This window comes from Marmota flaviventris, chromosome 3, assembly GCF_047511675.1.
Source record: "Marmota flaviventris isolate mMarFla1 chromosome 3, mMarFla1.hap1, whole genome shotgun sequence".
Taxonomy (NCBI): Eukaryota; Metazoa; Chordata; class Mammalia; order Rodentia; family Sciuridae; genus Marmota; species Marmota flaviventris.
In genome coordinates, this window is record NC_092500.1 from 5,556,699 (window position 1) to 5,571,294 (window position 14,596).

Consider the following 14,596-nt stretch of genomic DNA (forward strand, 5'->3'; position numbering starts at 1 on the left):
TCTGATAGGTTCTAAAGTCTAAATGACATAGTCTTTTGAAATAGATTGATGCTCATCTTATGACCCAGCGTACCCAGGCAATTTTGGTAGCTGTTCCACAAATACTTGTGAAGAGGGCACGCCCCGCCATAGGAGGTTTGGGTTCCGTGCTCGCCTGGTAGGTTAGATTTTAGAGGTTCTTTATTCTTACCAGATTCTTAGCTGCTCATTCCGTCAGTCGTTGTGCTGAATTCCCCCGTCTGTTGATGGATTTGTTTAGTGAAATTCTTTTTTCTCCTGTTGATTGTTGCATTATCACTTTGCAGCTGAAGTGCTAGGCACACATAGATGCAGAATTGCAGAGACTTCCTGAGAGTTGTCTGCTTTCACCTTATGGCGTGGCTGTCTCGGTGCTGAGACGTGCTGTTTGCCTTCAACCCTATTTTGCAGTTTCGTTCACTCGTTTGTACGCAGGTAAAATCAGAGTGTTCCGTGGACAAATGAAGTTGATATTTCATTGACTTCCCTCCCTCAAGGAGGTATTCTCAAGTTCTGGAAGTCAGATCTGGTGTGCAAAAGGCCACAGTGGAATAGGCTCCAAGGCCCGAGGCTCTGGGACAGGAGAACTGGGCGGTAAGCACTCTGCCACCGCATTCCTCTGTGTTCTCTTCTCAACAGCTAGGCAGACTTATGATGCAGGATTTAAAAAAAAAAAATATATATATATATATATATATAGTTGTAGATGAATGCTATACTTTTATGTTATTTATTTTTATGTGGTACTTAGGATGGAACCCAGTGCTTCACGTGTTAGGCAAGTGCTCTACCGCTGAGACCCAGCCGCAGCCCATAATATAGAAATTTAATATGAGTCCAATTACAATTGGATAAAATGACTTTGAATTTTATATGCAAAATAGAAACCTGATCTGAGAACAGCTAAGAACATACAAAAAGGAGGAAAATTCAGGAAAAGACCTGTTTTACTAAATTAAAAAAAAACACACACACATTGCATTGAGAGAGATGTATAAGCCAACAAATTAAAGACTTTCAGATGTGGTCCCCGGCACCGTGAGAATTCCACCAATGGTCAGAGTTTCCTTCACTTTGGGACTGTGTTTGCCGTGTTCCCAGGGCCTGGCTTGTAGGTGCTCAAAGGTCTGAACAACGGGAAGCCACCTCTTTGTCTTATGCACGACCGTTTCCAAATCTCTCAGTTGTCTTTTTAAGTTTATCATATTTATGTCTTTGCCATTAAAACATTTGGAGTTTTGTGCAACCAAATACATCCATCTTCCTTCTTTTTTTATTTGAAAATGAAGTCCAAGTTAGCCATCTTGGTGAGCAAGGTGTTGTTCTTCCACCCTCTAGCCTCCTAGACTTTATTGTGTGTTTGTTTTAATAGACTTTTGAAAAAAAAATCTATTTTTAAAATGTAGATGACACAATACCTCTATTTTATTTATTTATTTTTATGCGGTTCCAAAGATTGAACCCAGTGCCTCACACATGCTAGGCAAGTGCTCTACCACTGAGCCACAACCCCAGCCCAAGACTTTATTTTTTAAAGCACTTTAGGTGGACAGCAGAATTGACAGAACTCTCAGAGAATTCCCACAAACCCCCAAACCTGACGTCTCCAACCCTTCCCCACGGCATCCGTGGCCAGAGTGGTACATTTGTTGCAGTCTGTGAACTTATAATGAAGTTGTTACAATTTTTTTTGCTGATAAAAAAGTACAATTTTCAGGTCAAAGGAATATTCACATTTAAATGTTAAAAGCATATTGCCATCTTATATTTCCAAAGATTTTATCAAATTCATCCCTGTCGGCAGTGTTGGGGAATTACTAATTTCCAAATGTGGACTGACTGAGTATAATAAGAAGTTTAGGATGTGCTACTGTGCTAGTCAAAATCATGTTCATTGTGGTAACTTGCATCTTTTTGTTTTTATGGAGTCTGAGCTTGTCTTTCCTAAGGGTTTTTGCAAGAATTTTTATTGTTTTATTTTTGAATGTAAATGTTTAATACATATGGAATCATTTTTATATAAGATGGGGCTTTTCTGAAGTTCTCATTGTACTAGTGTTCAGCCGCAGCGCTGCAAAAGCCCCAAGCATGCTGTTTACTGACCCTCCAAAAGAACTTGGAGGACTCCATGGAGAGGGCTGGACATCTTATGACTCACGTGCTCCTGGATGGTGGCACTGCACTGATGAGCAGGGGCTAGATGGGGCGGGGCAACCTCCCCCCACCCCCAGGCCGGCCTCTGCCGATGCTGAGCGAGCTCTATAGGCAACAAGGCTGATCTGCTTTGACCCTCACCCTAACACTGGAGACTAGGGCAGTGGCAGCTCCCTCTCTGTTTCCTTCCTCAAATTCTTTTTTAAAAATATTTATTGATTTATTTATTTTTGGTTGTAGTTGGACACAATACCTTTATTTTATCTCTTTATTATTATTATTTTTTTAATGTGGTGCTGAGGATGGAACCCAGGGCCTTGCACATGCTAGGCGAGCACTCTACTGCTGAGCCACAACCCCAGGCCCTTCCTCAAATTCTTTAGCAGGCTTCTTATCCCACTGCTTAGAGCAAGAAGACCTCCCAGGCCCTGACTAGTAATTGTGCAACTAGGTACCGTGTCCGAAAGCCTCCATTCTGCTGGATGATACTTGTATTTCCATCTCAATGCAGCATGGCTTCTTAATTTAGTAAAACAGGTCTTTCTCTCAACGTTCTTCCTTTTTTGGTGTTCTTGGCTATTTTCAGGCAAGCCTCCTGCCTCTGAATATTCCAGGAAACATTTGCCAAAATCATCTGCATTTTCTACCTAAGCACAAAGTGAACCTACCTGGAAAGTTCCATGCTCCTTCCCAGCCGTGGCACGCTTGACCCTTCCCCTGACTTGCATGTGATCAGATCATCTTGATGATAGAATTCCTGGGCCGCACCTGCGTCCTGGGGATGGCTCTTGGTGGTGGGCAGTTAAGAGGCAGATGGAGGAGCTAGAAGATCAGGTGTCGCTGGGATGGGCAAAGGGAGGCCTGGAGGCAGTGTGTCTGGAATTCTAGGGAAGACAGTTATTTTTTAATGTGTGTGTCAGTTTTGTTCTTCTCTGTGAATGGGTGTGCAAAGAAATAGAAATACCATTACTTAGGGAAAAAAACAAGTCTCTTTAGTTTTATCACAAAGGAACTTTGTCCAGAGAATTTCCAGGTAAGGAAGGATGTGTTTGGATGGTGTCCCTGAATCCCCCGTTCTCCTCAGGCTGTGTCCTTTCAGTCCCTGGCCTAAGCACACAGACGAACTTCTTCCTTGACTGCCTGATGCTTGCAGAGGAGCTCTACTAGATGTAGCATCTAGGGGACAGCCGTGAAGATGTCATGGCTGACACAGCAAAGAAGAGCACAACATGGAGTCAGAAGGGTCTGAGGGGCCTGTCGAGGAGCCAGCGCAGCTTCACAGTCCCTAGCCTGTCCCTTCCTCCTGTGTGTCTCACAAGCACAGTGCACTCCTGTGCGCCCCACAGGGGTCTCAGTTTTCTGACTGCGTCCTTGCCAGGGCTGAGGGCGGCCTGACGCTCTTGTCTGTGCAGACGTGACGTTCTTAGGTTCAAGACCCGCCCAGACACAGTAGACGACGTCTGAGTTGTCCCTTGCATCGCCATCCTCTCCTCCTCTTTTCACTTGTCACTGAGCATCTACTTTGTGCTCTTGGGACATGCAGGTGATTTCTCTGTCCTACAGGAATTTCTTGGGACCTGCCATGTGTTAGGCTCCTACTTCTGTGAGAGAAGTAGGCAAGTATGGAAGGTCCCTTGTGTGGGGAGTGGGGCCCAGGCTGCGGAGGACTGGGAAGCCTTCTCTGAACAGTGACCCCTGCATCTTGAGGGCATGTGTGCCACAACACCCCAGGAAGGATTACTGGACGTTCTGTTTCCAGTATGGCCGAGTAAGTTTCTATTGGAAACTTCTCAAAGATCCCACATAGAAATGCTGGATGAGGTTGGAGAGGTAGATCAATAGGACCCTGTAGGCTGAAGCTGAGCAAGAGGATTCTGGGGGAGAGTTGGTCCTGAGGCGGGAATAGCATGAGTTGGAGGTGCCCTGGTCCCCAGGTTTTCACCTGCGTGAAGGACGAGATTGGTGCCACCCAGCGCATACAAAACACCAACAGGCCGCGCCAGTCCTGTTTCTGGCCTACAGAACCAGAGGGAAGAGGTCTGAGCATCTACTGTCCCTGGAGACTAAATGAGAGGGGGTGGGCGAGGCAAGGTTTGAAATGGAGACAGCCAGACAGCAGGGGCTCCAAACTGGTGCAGAAATTCTCCTTAAGTCCCTGATTGACCCTGAACCATCTGTGAGCCAGGCAGATTGCAAGCAGCCCACCCAAGGATCAAAGAAGTGGGCCAAAGTTCAAACTGTATACTGACAGTCCAAAAAGACAGCCTTTCTCAGATCCAGGCCAACCAAGTCTGTGGCTTCCTCAAATAAAGAAAGGAATAGCAACAAACTTGTCCACAGATAATGTGAACAGAATCCAGAGTCATGACACCGTAACGTTCAGAGTGTCCAGGATGTCATCCCAAAGTGCTCAGCATGTGGAGAAACAGAAAATAAATGCTTTCTCAAGAGAAAAGACTGCAATGACCAGGTGTTAGAATTAACTCTAAAAATCTTTAACTGTTATAAAAATGCTCAGTGAACAAAGAACAATATATTCAGAATTATTGAAAATGTAGGACCTCTCAGTAAAGAAATAAAAATTATAAGAAGAAACCAGTGGAAAATCCAGAACTAATAAAAAACCTTACCCAATGTCTTAACCACAGATGAAAAAAAGGAAGAATCAGTTCTACAAACTGAAGAAGAGAGAGGGAAAAAAAATCAACAAATAAATAAATAAACAAGCATAGTGCCACCAGGTCATGGGAAGTAATATGAAAAGGTCGAACGCTGGTGCAATTAAAACCCAGGGAGGAAGCAAGAGGGAGACTGGAGAAGACTTCTGTGAAGAAATCATGACTACAACTTCTGAATTTTGGCGAAAGGCCTACATTTATAGATTTAGGAAACTCAGAAAACCCCAACTAAGATAAAGCCAAAGAAAATCACAGAAAAACTTCTGAAAACAAGAATTGAAGAGAGAAATCTTAAAGGAAGTATGAGAAAAGTGATGCCTTACGACCAAGAGGCCATGATTTGAATGACCACTGACCCCTCATCAGAGACAACGGAGACCAAGAAACACTGGGCCGATGGACTGAAGGGCAGAGCCAAGCCAGGGGCTGCCGAAGCGCCTCGACTCAGAATTCGCGGTCAGCCAGTGTCCTTTTAAGAATGGAGGTGATGTTCTCAGATTAAGAAAAACAAAGCAGGAACAAAAAGATAATGCATTGTGACACATCTTGCCTCCCAGCAGTACTACGGGAAGTTCTTGGGCCCAAGAAATTTGATGCCAGGGGGACCCAGATGTTCATGAAAGGAAGAGGAACATTAGAAATGGTAAATATCTGGTTAAATATAAAGGACTGCTTTTTCTGAATTAAAAAAAAAATGCATAGAAATGTCCATACACAAATTCCAGCCTTGTCTTTTGGGGTTTGTGACATATGTAGATGGAAACAGTGACAGCCATGGTTAGGAAAGGGACCGGCCTGTGTGGTCGCAAGGTCTCTACCTTTTTAAGTGGGGGTGGCACGATATTGACTCCGAGTGGTCTGCGCGTGTTGCGGTTCCTAGAAAAACACCACCGCCATGTGCCGAGAGGCTTGGAGGACAGGTGTCCCCCGCGGAAGCCAGTGGCGGGGGACTCTCTCAGAGGCTCTCTGCAGTCGGGGCTTAGACAAGTCTGATTCTCACGCTGCCACCACCCACGCCAGCACCTGCCTTCGGAGAGCCCAGCTAGGACGGAAATGGTAGGTCCCAGCGGTGACAGAAGTAACAATTTGGTGAATCAGAAAATGCCAGACCATAGTTTGTCACTCTGCGAAGAGTTTCTCAGAAACACTTCCAGAAAAGGCCCGAGAAAACGACGCACATGGGTGAACGTTTTGAATCTGTCACTGTGTCACCCACCTTACGTGGCATTGTAAATCGCCTCTGAGCTTGTGATAAATCCAGCTGATCTGTGGCTGTGTCCATCTGAGAAATGAAGTGTGGGGCGCAGCCCGGGAGGATCCAAGTCGCTGGTGTTGGTGGAAGGCTCTGGGGCCCCTCCGAGCAGCGGCTGGTGTGTTCTGTGTGCTGTGCCGCCCCTCGGGGATTGCGCCTGAGCCCCGACAGGCTGCCCGAGGCCTACCACATCCCACGGTGCTCACAGCCCTCAGGCTGGGAAACATTCGCCTACGGAGGTTTTCTTCCCGTTCTTTACATATGTTTCTTGTGAAGGGACCGAGCAGGAGGAATTCACCATGAATAATTCATGTGTAATTGTTTTCAAAATATAAAGTTATTTTTCAAAGCAAGCAGCCCATCTATTCGCTGCAGAGGCCGACTGCCTCCGGGTGCTGGTGCGTGGGCTGTGGCCTCCCCTCTGTGCTGTTGCCATCCAGGCTGGGACCGGCTGCTCCGCAGGGCTGGGCCGAGGCTCCCATGCAGATGGTGCAGATGGCACAGAATGCCCAGGCGCGCACTGCCTGCCCGGGGCCCAGGCAGGCCCTGGGGACGGCCTTGGAATCCATCTGCTCCCCTGTCACCCCCTGTGTGGCTACCTGTAGCCTCCTGTTCACTGGGCCCCCAGCCCAGCTTCCCCAGGGAGAGGGACACTTCCAGCCCGTTGTGGCTGGTTCATTCTTAGCTTCCGGCAGCCCCGCCTGGGCCAGGAAAGAGGCAGTGACCACTTCCACATTCAGATGGGTCATGTCACTGTGTAGACAGGAGACAAAGAACAAGCCACAGGTCCCTGTCCTCTTCCTGCACACCACAGAGGGTGACACCAAGACAATAGGAGCGGGAGGTAGCCCTGCCATCATGTGGGTCCCTGCCGAGAGCCAGATCTGAACTGCAGCCGAATGCTCATTGGTCCCTGCGTGGGAGAGGGGCTCTCCTCCTGGACCCCAGCCTCCCAGCCTCCTGCCCTCTCCTGTCACCAGGGCTCCACTTAGCCTTTCCTGTGTGGCCAATTTGGATGCTGGGGTCAGGGGTGCCAGGGTCCAGGGCAGGGCGGCTCCCCTACTTTCTACCGACCAGCTTCCTGTCTTTTCCACCTCCCCGACTTTGTCCAGCCTAGTTACCCATCCCCCATGGGGCTCATCAGAGCAGTTAGGACTCAGAACTGGGTTTGAACCCTGAGCCTGCTGCTCCCTGGTCATCAGGGCAAGCCTCCGTTCCCAGGTGTCCAGTCGGGTTTGCAAGAGTGTCTTTCTCAGGGCTCATGATAAGGATCAAATGAGCTTTGGGCAGTGTCTGGAGAGAGCCCAGCCCAGTGCCTGGCCTGAAGTGGCAACAAACACTGCCACACTGGTGACCATAATGATGCTGCCCATGTAGACTTGTGCCGCGGTCCTACCTGATCCTGTCCTCACCCGCACCTGGACTCTCCAGAAAGGGCTTTGCTCCTCCAGCCTTCCACTGGGAGACATGGGCTTCCTGAGGCTCCAGAACCATCTGGCATGCGTTAAGTCCGCGTCTGCCCCATCCCCTTCTCCACCACCCTCTGCACACTCAGCCCTGCAAAAAAGCCTCTGTCCTCTGTCCCACGCGGGAGGTTGGTCATCCTGGACGACTCTGGCCCATGGACACACAGGCATGTTGAGCTGTGGTTCTGTGTCTGTTAGAGTCTGTAAACAAGTCTGGATGGCACCTGGCAAAATGCCAGAGGGAGTGGTTTGTGAAGTAACACCAGCGAGCCATTAAGTGTGGAGATTCCTTATTGGTTGACTGATGTATCTAGTTTATGTTAATTAGATAAGCTGTGTGGAATGTATAAATACTGCTCCTGTCCTGCAATAAACGGCTCCCACTCCTGCTGTATCAATCTACACAAGTTCCTCGTCACCCCCCGGTTATTTTGCTGCAGCCAGACTGCGGCATGTGTCCTCGGCTGAGAGGGGAGCAGGACTTTCCCGTTTCCCTCCTCACTGTGGGAGCAACAGCGTGGTGTGCTCTGTTGGCCTGGGTCCCCCAGCTTCCCTTCTGGGTGCCGTCTCTCCAGGCAGGCAGCTCTGTCTGGGCTGTGGACCCACTGGCCGTGGTCAAAGGTCATCGTCTGCCCTGGAGCAGCTCCGGCCACCTGCCTCTCTGGGGGTGGTATGGGGACAGTTCCATGGTGATGTTTACCGTGATGTTTGTCATGCAGGGAAGGGTGCTTTCCCGGGTGCTCTCACCCCCACATGCACAGGGGGGACAGGCGTTGGTGGGTCAGGAACAACCTATAGGGAGTGGGCTAGCACAGGGAGGGGGCGGGGTGGCCATGGATACCCCTCCACCCCCGTCACCGGCCACACAGCTTGCCGTGTGACCTGTGGGTCATGTTAGACTTGTAGAAATCTGTCTTCCCTCCTCACACTGCCTTGCTTTGTTTTGTGTTTCCCTGAATGTATGTGAGTGTAAACTCCAAAGCCCCTGCAGTGGCCACCACAGGGACGTGGGTGGGTGGCAGGGCCTGCCTGCTAAGCACCCTGGGCCGGGGCCTCACTGGCTGAGCCAGGGGTGCTGCCGGGTCCTTTGTTCACCACATGCTCAACAAACACAAGCCTTGTGCTGGGCCCAGGGACCAGGGGGGCCCCGCCCTCAGCTGCTGGGCTGGGGGTGGAGCAACAATCAGGGTGGGAGGTGGTGCGCTGAGCAGTGGCCGGCGTGACCAAGGCCTCTCCACCCTCACCTCCCTTCGCCAGGTACTGGAAGACAGCGGGATGCCCATGGACGACACCCAGTTCTCTCAGCTGACTACAAAGATCGGCTTTAAGAAGGAGGGGATGAGCTACCTTGACTTTGCAGCAGGATTCAAAGGTACTAAGGCCAAGCCTGGGCACCCCTCCACTGAGATGTTGAGCCGCCTGCGTCCTGGACTGGACTCAGGCACTTTGCTTAATTTTACGGTTTCAGCCCTTCCTTTTACTAAGTTAAACAGAGTGCGAGGGTGGAACTGGGCCTGGGTCTTTTGCAAACCCAGGACCCTAATGGTTCTAAAATGGACTCCCAAGCCTGTGTCTTCCCTGAGACCCCAGTCAGACCTCATGTCCTTAGGATTTTTCTGCCTGAAATGATGCTGGTGACCTGTATTTAATAATGCTATCAGCAGGCAGGGCAGTTCTTACCCTTCTCTGCTGACAGATGTGGAGGCAGAGATTCTAGAAGATTCACTGATGTGCCCAAGGTCACCCAGCCACGGTTCCTACCTCTCACCCCAACAGTTGTGAGGAAATTAGGAAACCCATCTGGTGTGAGAGGTCAAGGTGGGCTGGGTCCCCCGCCCCTGCTGGGTCCCTCCTCCAGCCACATCACCTCCTTCTGCTGTCCACCATGCTCAGGCTGACAGTTCAGTCCTGCCCCAGGGCAGGGACAGGGGCCTCCTGCCCTGTCTGCTTGAGGCCCTGGCACAAAACTGCAGGGGCCAGGCATGCAGTTGGTGGAATTCCCTTCTCTCTCTCTCTGCACACCCTGGCCAGGCTGGCTGGGCCACAGCAGCCCTGTGTGCGCAGCCCTTCTCCTGCTGCCGGCTCTGGGAGGTGGCTGCTTCTCTGTGTCAGCGCCAGAGGTCCTGCCAGCCCCAGCCAACTTCAGAGAGGTCCCCTGCTGAGGGAGGAAGGCAGAGTGAGCAGCATGGCCCTCTAGAATTCTGATGCTTGCCCTGGGTATGTTTTGATCCCCTGAAGGAAAATGAAAGTTGGGGGGAGGAGCCTACAGCACAGATCTCCACTCTGCCACACGGGTGCATCCTCCTTCAGAGAAGGGACCAGAGTAGGTGGGAAGGATGCCTGCCTGAGACCCAGCCAGTGAGGCCACCCCTGAGCAGACCAGAGTCAGCATCCATCCCTGTCCTCTGCCCACGCTCCATCCCTGTCCCTTTCCTGCTCTTCTGCCCCATGACCTGTCCCCTGTGCTCCTGTGAGCAGCCTGGCATCCTTCACCAGCCCCCACAGGGCCAGGTGCTGTGGGGCAGGAAAGCCAGGCTTTGACAGCCCCATGCTGGGGCCGGTGGTGGCCCCTGTGGAGGGGGCAGGGCATCCCCATATGGAAGCCAACCCTCACTGTGAGGTAGGGGTGGGGCAGAAGCCAGGCTCAAGACTGGACCAGAGGGTTCCCACAAGCTCTGGGTGCCCTGTCCCTGGCCATCTCCTGCAAATCATACCTGTGGGGATAGGGCCAGCTTGGCTGCAACGTGCAGAGAGTCATGTCTACAACCATGTCCGGGTGGTGGCCTGGCTTTAGACAAGGTCATGCTCAGATGATCAGGCCTGGTGGAACGGACTGGGTTTTGAGTAGAGGTTGCATTTCTCTCTCAGTTTAGGGAAGGGAGAGGGCACCATACCAGCTGGGCGCTGGAAGCCAGTTGGCCTGAACAGCTGTGCTGTAAGAACCCTACCTGGGCAGGCTGGGGAGCCCTCTGAGCCCCTGTCATCCTCTGTGAATAGCTATGGTAAACTTCCTTGGGCTTAAATAAGGCACAAGAGTCCACTTCTTTGGGTTGTTAGAAGAATCAAAAAATGTGTGACCGCCCCTGCATGACATCTAACAGATTGGTGGTCAAGAAGTGGCTGTCAAGTTGATGATAGGGGATAAATTACACATTCCTGTCCTTGTGGCATGGATCTAGAGACCAAAGAAGAGGCAGCTTCCTGCCTGTGCCTCTGGGCATCAGTAGATGAATGAGAGGACGGAAGGACGGAGACTACAGACATAAACCTGTAGTGCACCTGGGGGACCCGTCCCTGCGGTCGGGACAGCCCCTCTAGCAGTAAGGGGAGCTTTCCCGAGACCTGGAAGGAGGGGGAGCCAGACACGGGGTGTGGGGCTCAGCAGGACTTGGGCAGGGGAGGAAAGCAGGGAAGCAGGAGGAAGCGCTCAGGGCTGCCCCGTGTCTCCTTGCAGACCACAGGCGGCAGGAGGCCACGCCCCCTCAGACTCCAGCTGGGTTCTTCATCACAGCCGAGGAGTGCCTGAAGCTCTTCCCCAGGAGACTGAAGGAGCACTTCCAGGTAACCAGGACCACCTGCGGCTCCACCTATCCCGCCCCATGGCACAGCCACCCATGTGGGTCCTGGTGCCCGGTCACGATGGGCCACCAGGGGTACACGGCTCTCCCCAGGCGCTCAATGCTGTTAGAGAGGTGCAGGCCCAGGAGGGGGTGGAGAGCCTAACGCTGAGGTCCCTCCTTCCCCTCCTGGGTTCCTGCTAGAAGTGAGGGGACCCCTCCTGGAATTGGCGGGGGGATGGCCACCCGTGACACAGTGAGTACCTGTTCCATTCCACTCGTTAACTCACCAAACAAGTGTCACACTCACCGCGTGCTGGAATCTGTGCTAAGTGCTGGGGACGGAGGGCAGGAGCCCTTGAGACACCAGGGTGAAGGACAGTCCATGTGCACTGCAGTTGGCTGCTGCGGAGGGGCAAGTGGGCTGTGGGAAAGGCCCTTCAGGGTGGACTTGGCGGGAAAGGAAGCCCTGCACGGACTCTTAAGCCTTAACCTGTGCGGGCCAGGAAGAGAGGGAGCGAGGCACAGACGGGCCGCCCACACCAGGGGAGGTGGACAGGGCCAGCTCTGGGAGAGGCACCAGGTCCCGATGCGGAGGTGCAAGCTGAAGTGGACAGCAGCCTTCTCCACGCAGAGCAGGAATGACTGCCCTGACTCTTCTGAGAAGCCAAAGAGGGTGTGTGAGCTCCAGGAGGGGCAGAAGGCGCAGCCTTAGAGGGCACCTGCCTTAGAGGGCACCCTGACCCAGTGGGTAGAGGGACAAGCAGGAGGCAGCCCGCTCCGAGCGAGGGTGAGGGGGTGTGGTGTGCTCTGAACCATCTTCCCCATTCTGATCGCTGCCTGGAGGTCCATCTTGGCTACAAAGCTTCCATTTTTAAATGAGCCTACTCATGATGGCCATCTAGCTGGTATTCTCCTGCAGGGGTCTGACTAGAACATTCTGTGCTCTCGTCAGGCCGTGAGTCCTAATTTTTGCTTAATAGAAACTGTGGGCACCATGTGCACATGTGGAGAAGGGTTAGTCCTCACTATGGAGTCCACCCTGACACCCGGCCAAGCAGAGCTCTCTGGGAGTCCTCAGGGTGCCTGCCCAGTGTGGAGGAGGCAGGGGTTCTGGGTGGGGAAGGCCAGGTTCTCTGAAGAAGGAAGCCCAGCTGGGTGGGCAGTGTGGCTGCTGGAGGAAGAGAGGAAGGACAGGAGCAGCTGTCCCCAACGTGCTGGCCCCTGGTGGGCCTCTACCTGTTGCCAGTAGACAGAGGCCAGGCAGCTGCTGACATTGCCTTGCACGTCTCAGCCCAGGCCCCTCTCCAGCCCCTCTCCTCCCTGTCAGCCACTCACCTGTCACAGTCGGGGAGGGACCAGCCCCACAGCTTCCTTCCCTCTATCAGCATTGCGTGGCTACAGGGAACACTGTCCTGCATGTCCTAAGGCAATGTCTATTTTAAATAATTAAACAATGAGTTGATGGAAGAGACCTCACCGACATCCACTCTAGGAATTTTAAACCTGGGGGTAAAACAAAGATGTAACCCCTCATCACTAGTTTTGGGAGGAGATAGGCCAGGGTGCAGATTGCCTCGGGCTCCCTGGGGCTTGCTCCTGTCCTCTCAGGGATGCCCGGATGGACGGAGCGCATGTCTGGAATTTCGAATGAGAAGGTCTAACACCTTCACTTGACCTACTGAGTGCCTGTCCTTGAAAATTCACCTCATCAATATGAAGAAAAAAAAAAAAACCCAAACCCACACTGTTTTGTGTTTGTGAACTTTCTGATTAGTTCAAAGTGGTGTCATTGCCCCGTCACAATGGACCAGATGGCCATCTCAGCCCTGGCCAGTCTACAGCCCACAGCCAGGCTGAGCCAGTTCATCACACCTGACAGCACAGACCCAGGACTCATGGTAGTGGGGAAGCAGGGACAGACCACCTTGGTGACCTGGACATGTCCCAGTGCAGAGCCACACCCAGGCCCTCCAGGGCCCCCGTGGGCTGGCGTCGGCCTGGGGCTCACCTGGAAATGTGGCTAGGAAGGATGCTGCAGCTGGCTTCCCTGGACCAGCATGCCCTTGGGTCCGGCAGGTGCCCCTGTGCCCTGTGCCTTCTGAAACCAGACGTGACGTGACAGTGAGGCCGCAGTAGGGTCAGTCACTTTTCTGCGCTTGGTTTTCCACTCCCCAGCCGGTCCTGGGCACTGGCCTTGCAGGTCAGTCTTGTCGGTGTGGGGCTCTGATCTGTGCTCCTTAGCTCTTAGGCTGCGCCCTGGCCCTGCCTGCCTGGCCCATAGGCGTGCCCTCAGCTGCCACTCACACCCTCTCCCTCTCCGCCCCCCTCCTGGCCTCTGCACATTCTGTTCCTTACCTGGATGCTTCTCCTTCCCCTCTGGCCAGCGAATGCGCCCCTTCTGATCAGCCGAGGGAGCTCTGTGGTCATTGGTTCCCCTCCCCCTCGAGTGTCCTTTGGGCACTGAGCCACTGTAAGCAGATGAAACAGGAGCCTGAGTCACCCCTGTGTGTTCAAGACAGTACCCCGTGCCTGCCACAGTGTCTGCACACAGTAGGGGCCAACTCACTGTTCTGGAATGAGTGAGATCTACACCACTTGCCAGGCAATGACCCGGAAGGTTTGTGCACACCATCAGTTTGACATCTCCTCAAGTCCCACTTGGCCCTGTCCAGAAGGATTTAGTGTCCCCATATTATAGCTGGAGAAACCGAGGGCCAGAGGTGGGGAGAGACGTACCCAGAGCCGCACACGGAGTAGACGCCATGGTCAGAATTGACCATCTGTTGTGGTGAGGCCTGTTTTATTACAGTAAAACCAGGGTCTCCATGCTGGACGGGGAAGCCTGAGATCCAGGGATGAGTAAAATCCGTAGGCCTGCAGCTCGGGTCCCGCCACTGGCCGCAGGCACGGTGCTAGTACTGCAGCAGGAGGACTCAGAGCCCGCGCTGCAGCTGCGGCCACCACCCCGAGGGCAGCAAGGGCTGGGAGGAGCCCAGGGCAGGGGAGAGGATCCTGGGACCGGGTGCCAGGTGAGGCACAGCCCAGGGGCGGGACAGGAGCGGCACGAGCTGGCTGGAGCTGTGCAGGGTGGACAGTGGGGACAGGATGGGAGCCAGGAGCCTGTGCAGCCTCCTGGGGAATCCAGAGTCCTGGGAGGGGGTGGAGGCAGTGGGACAGGGAGAAGGGCCAGCAGGTGCCTGTGGGGCGTGAGGGAAGGGGAGGGATCAGCAGGACTCCTCGGAGGTATGTGGCCCGAACACCTAAAACAGTGAGCTGCCGGTTGCCAAGAAGAGAGATCCCGGGGAGGAACGTGGGGGCAGGGTTGGCACCCAGGTTTGATTTTGGCCTTGTTCAGTTTGACGTCTGTCGCAAGAGAGCCTTGTCATTACCAGAGACCACACATGTTCGTCTTTCCACAATGTCAGGATTTATTGAATAACAGCAAATTAACTAGCTACATCAAGTTCA

At 52.9% G+C, this 14,596-nt stretch overlaps 1 protein-coding gene across 1 annotated transcript in view; it reads left to right on the forward strand.

The window, feature by feature from the left end:
- The window catches only part of Efcab6 (EF-hand calcium binding domain 6), a 191,314-nt gene that overhangs the window by 96,493 nt on the left and 80,225 nt on the right, over positions 1–14,596 (forward strand). Inside the window, 3 exon segments of the mRNA XM_071609135.1 lie at positions 8,826–8,940; positions 10,103–10,128; positions 11,037–11,129. Of these exon segments, the coding sequence (XP_071465236.1) occupies positions 8,826–8,940; positions 10,103–10,128; positions 11,037–11,129 (234 nt within the window).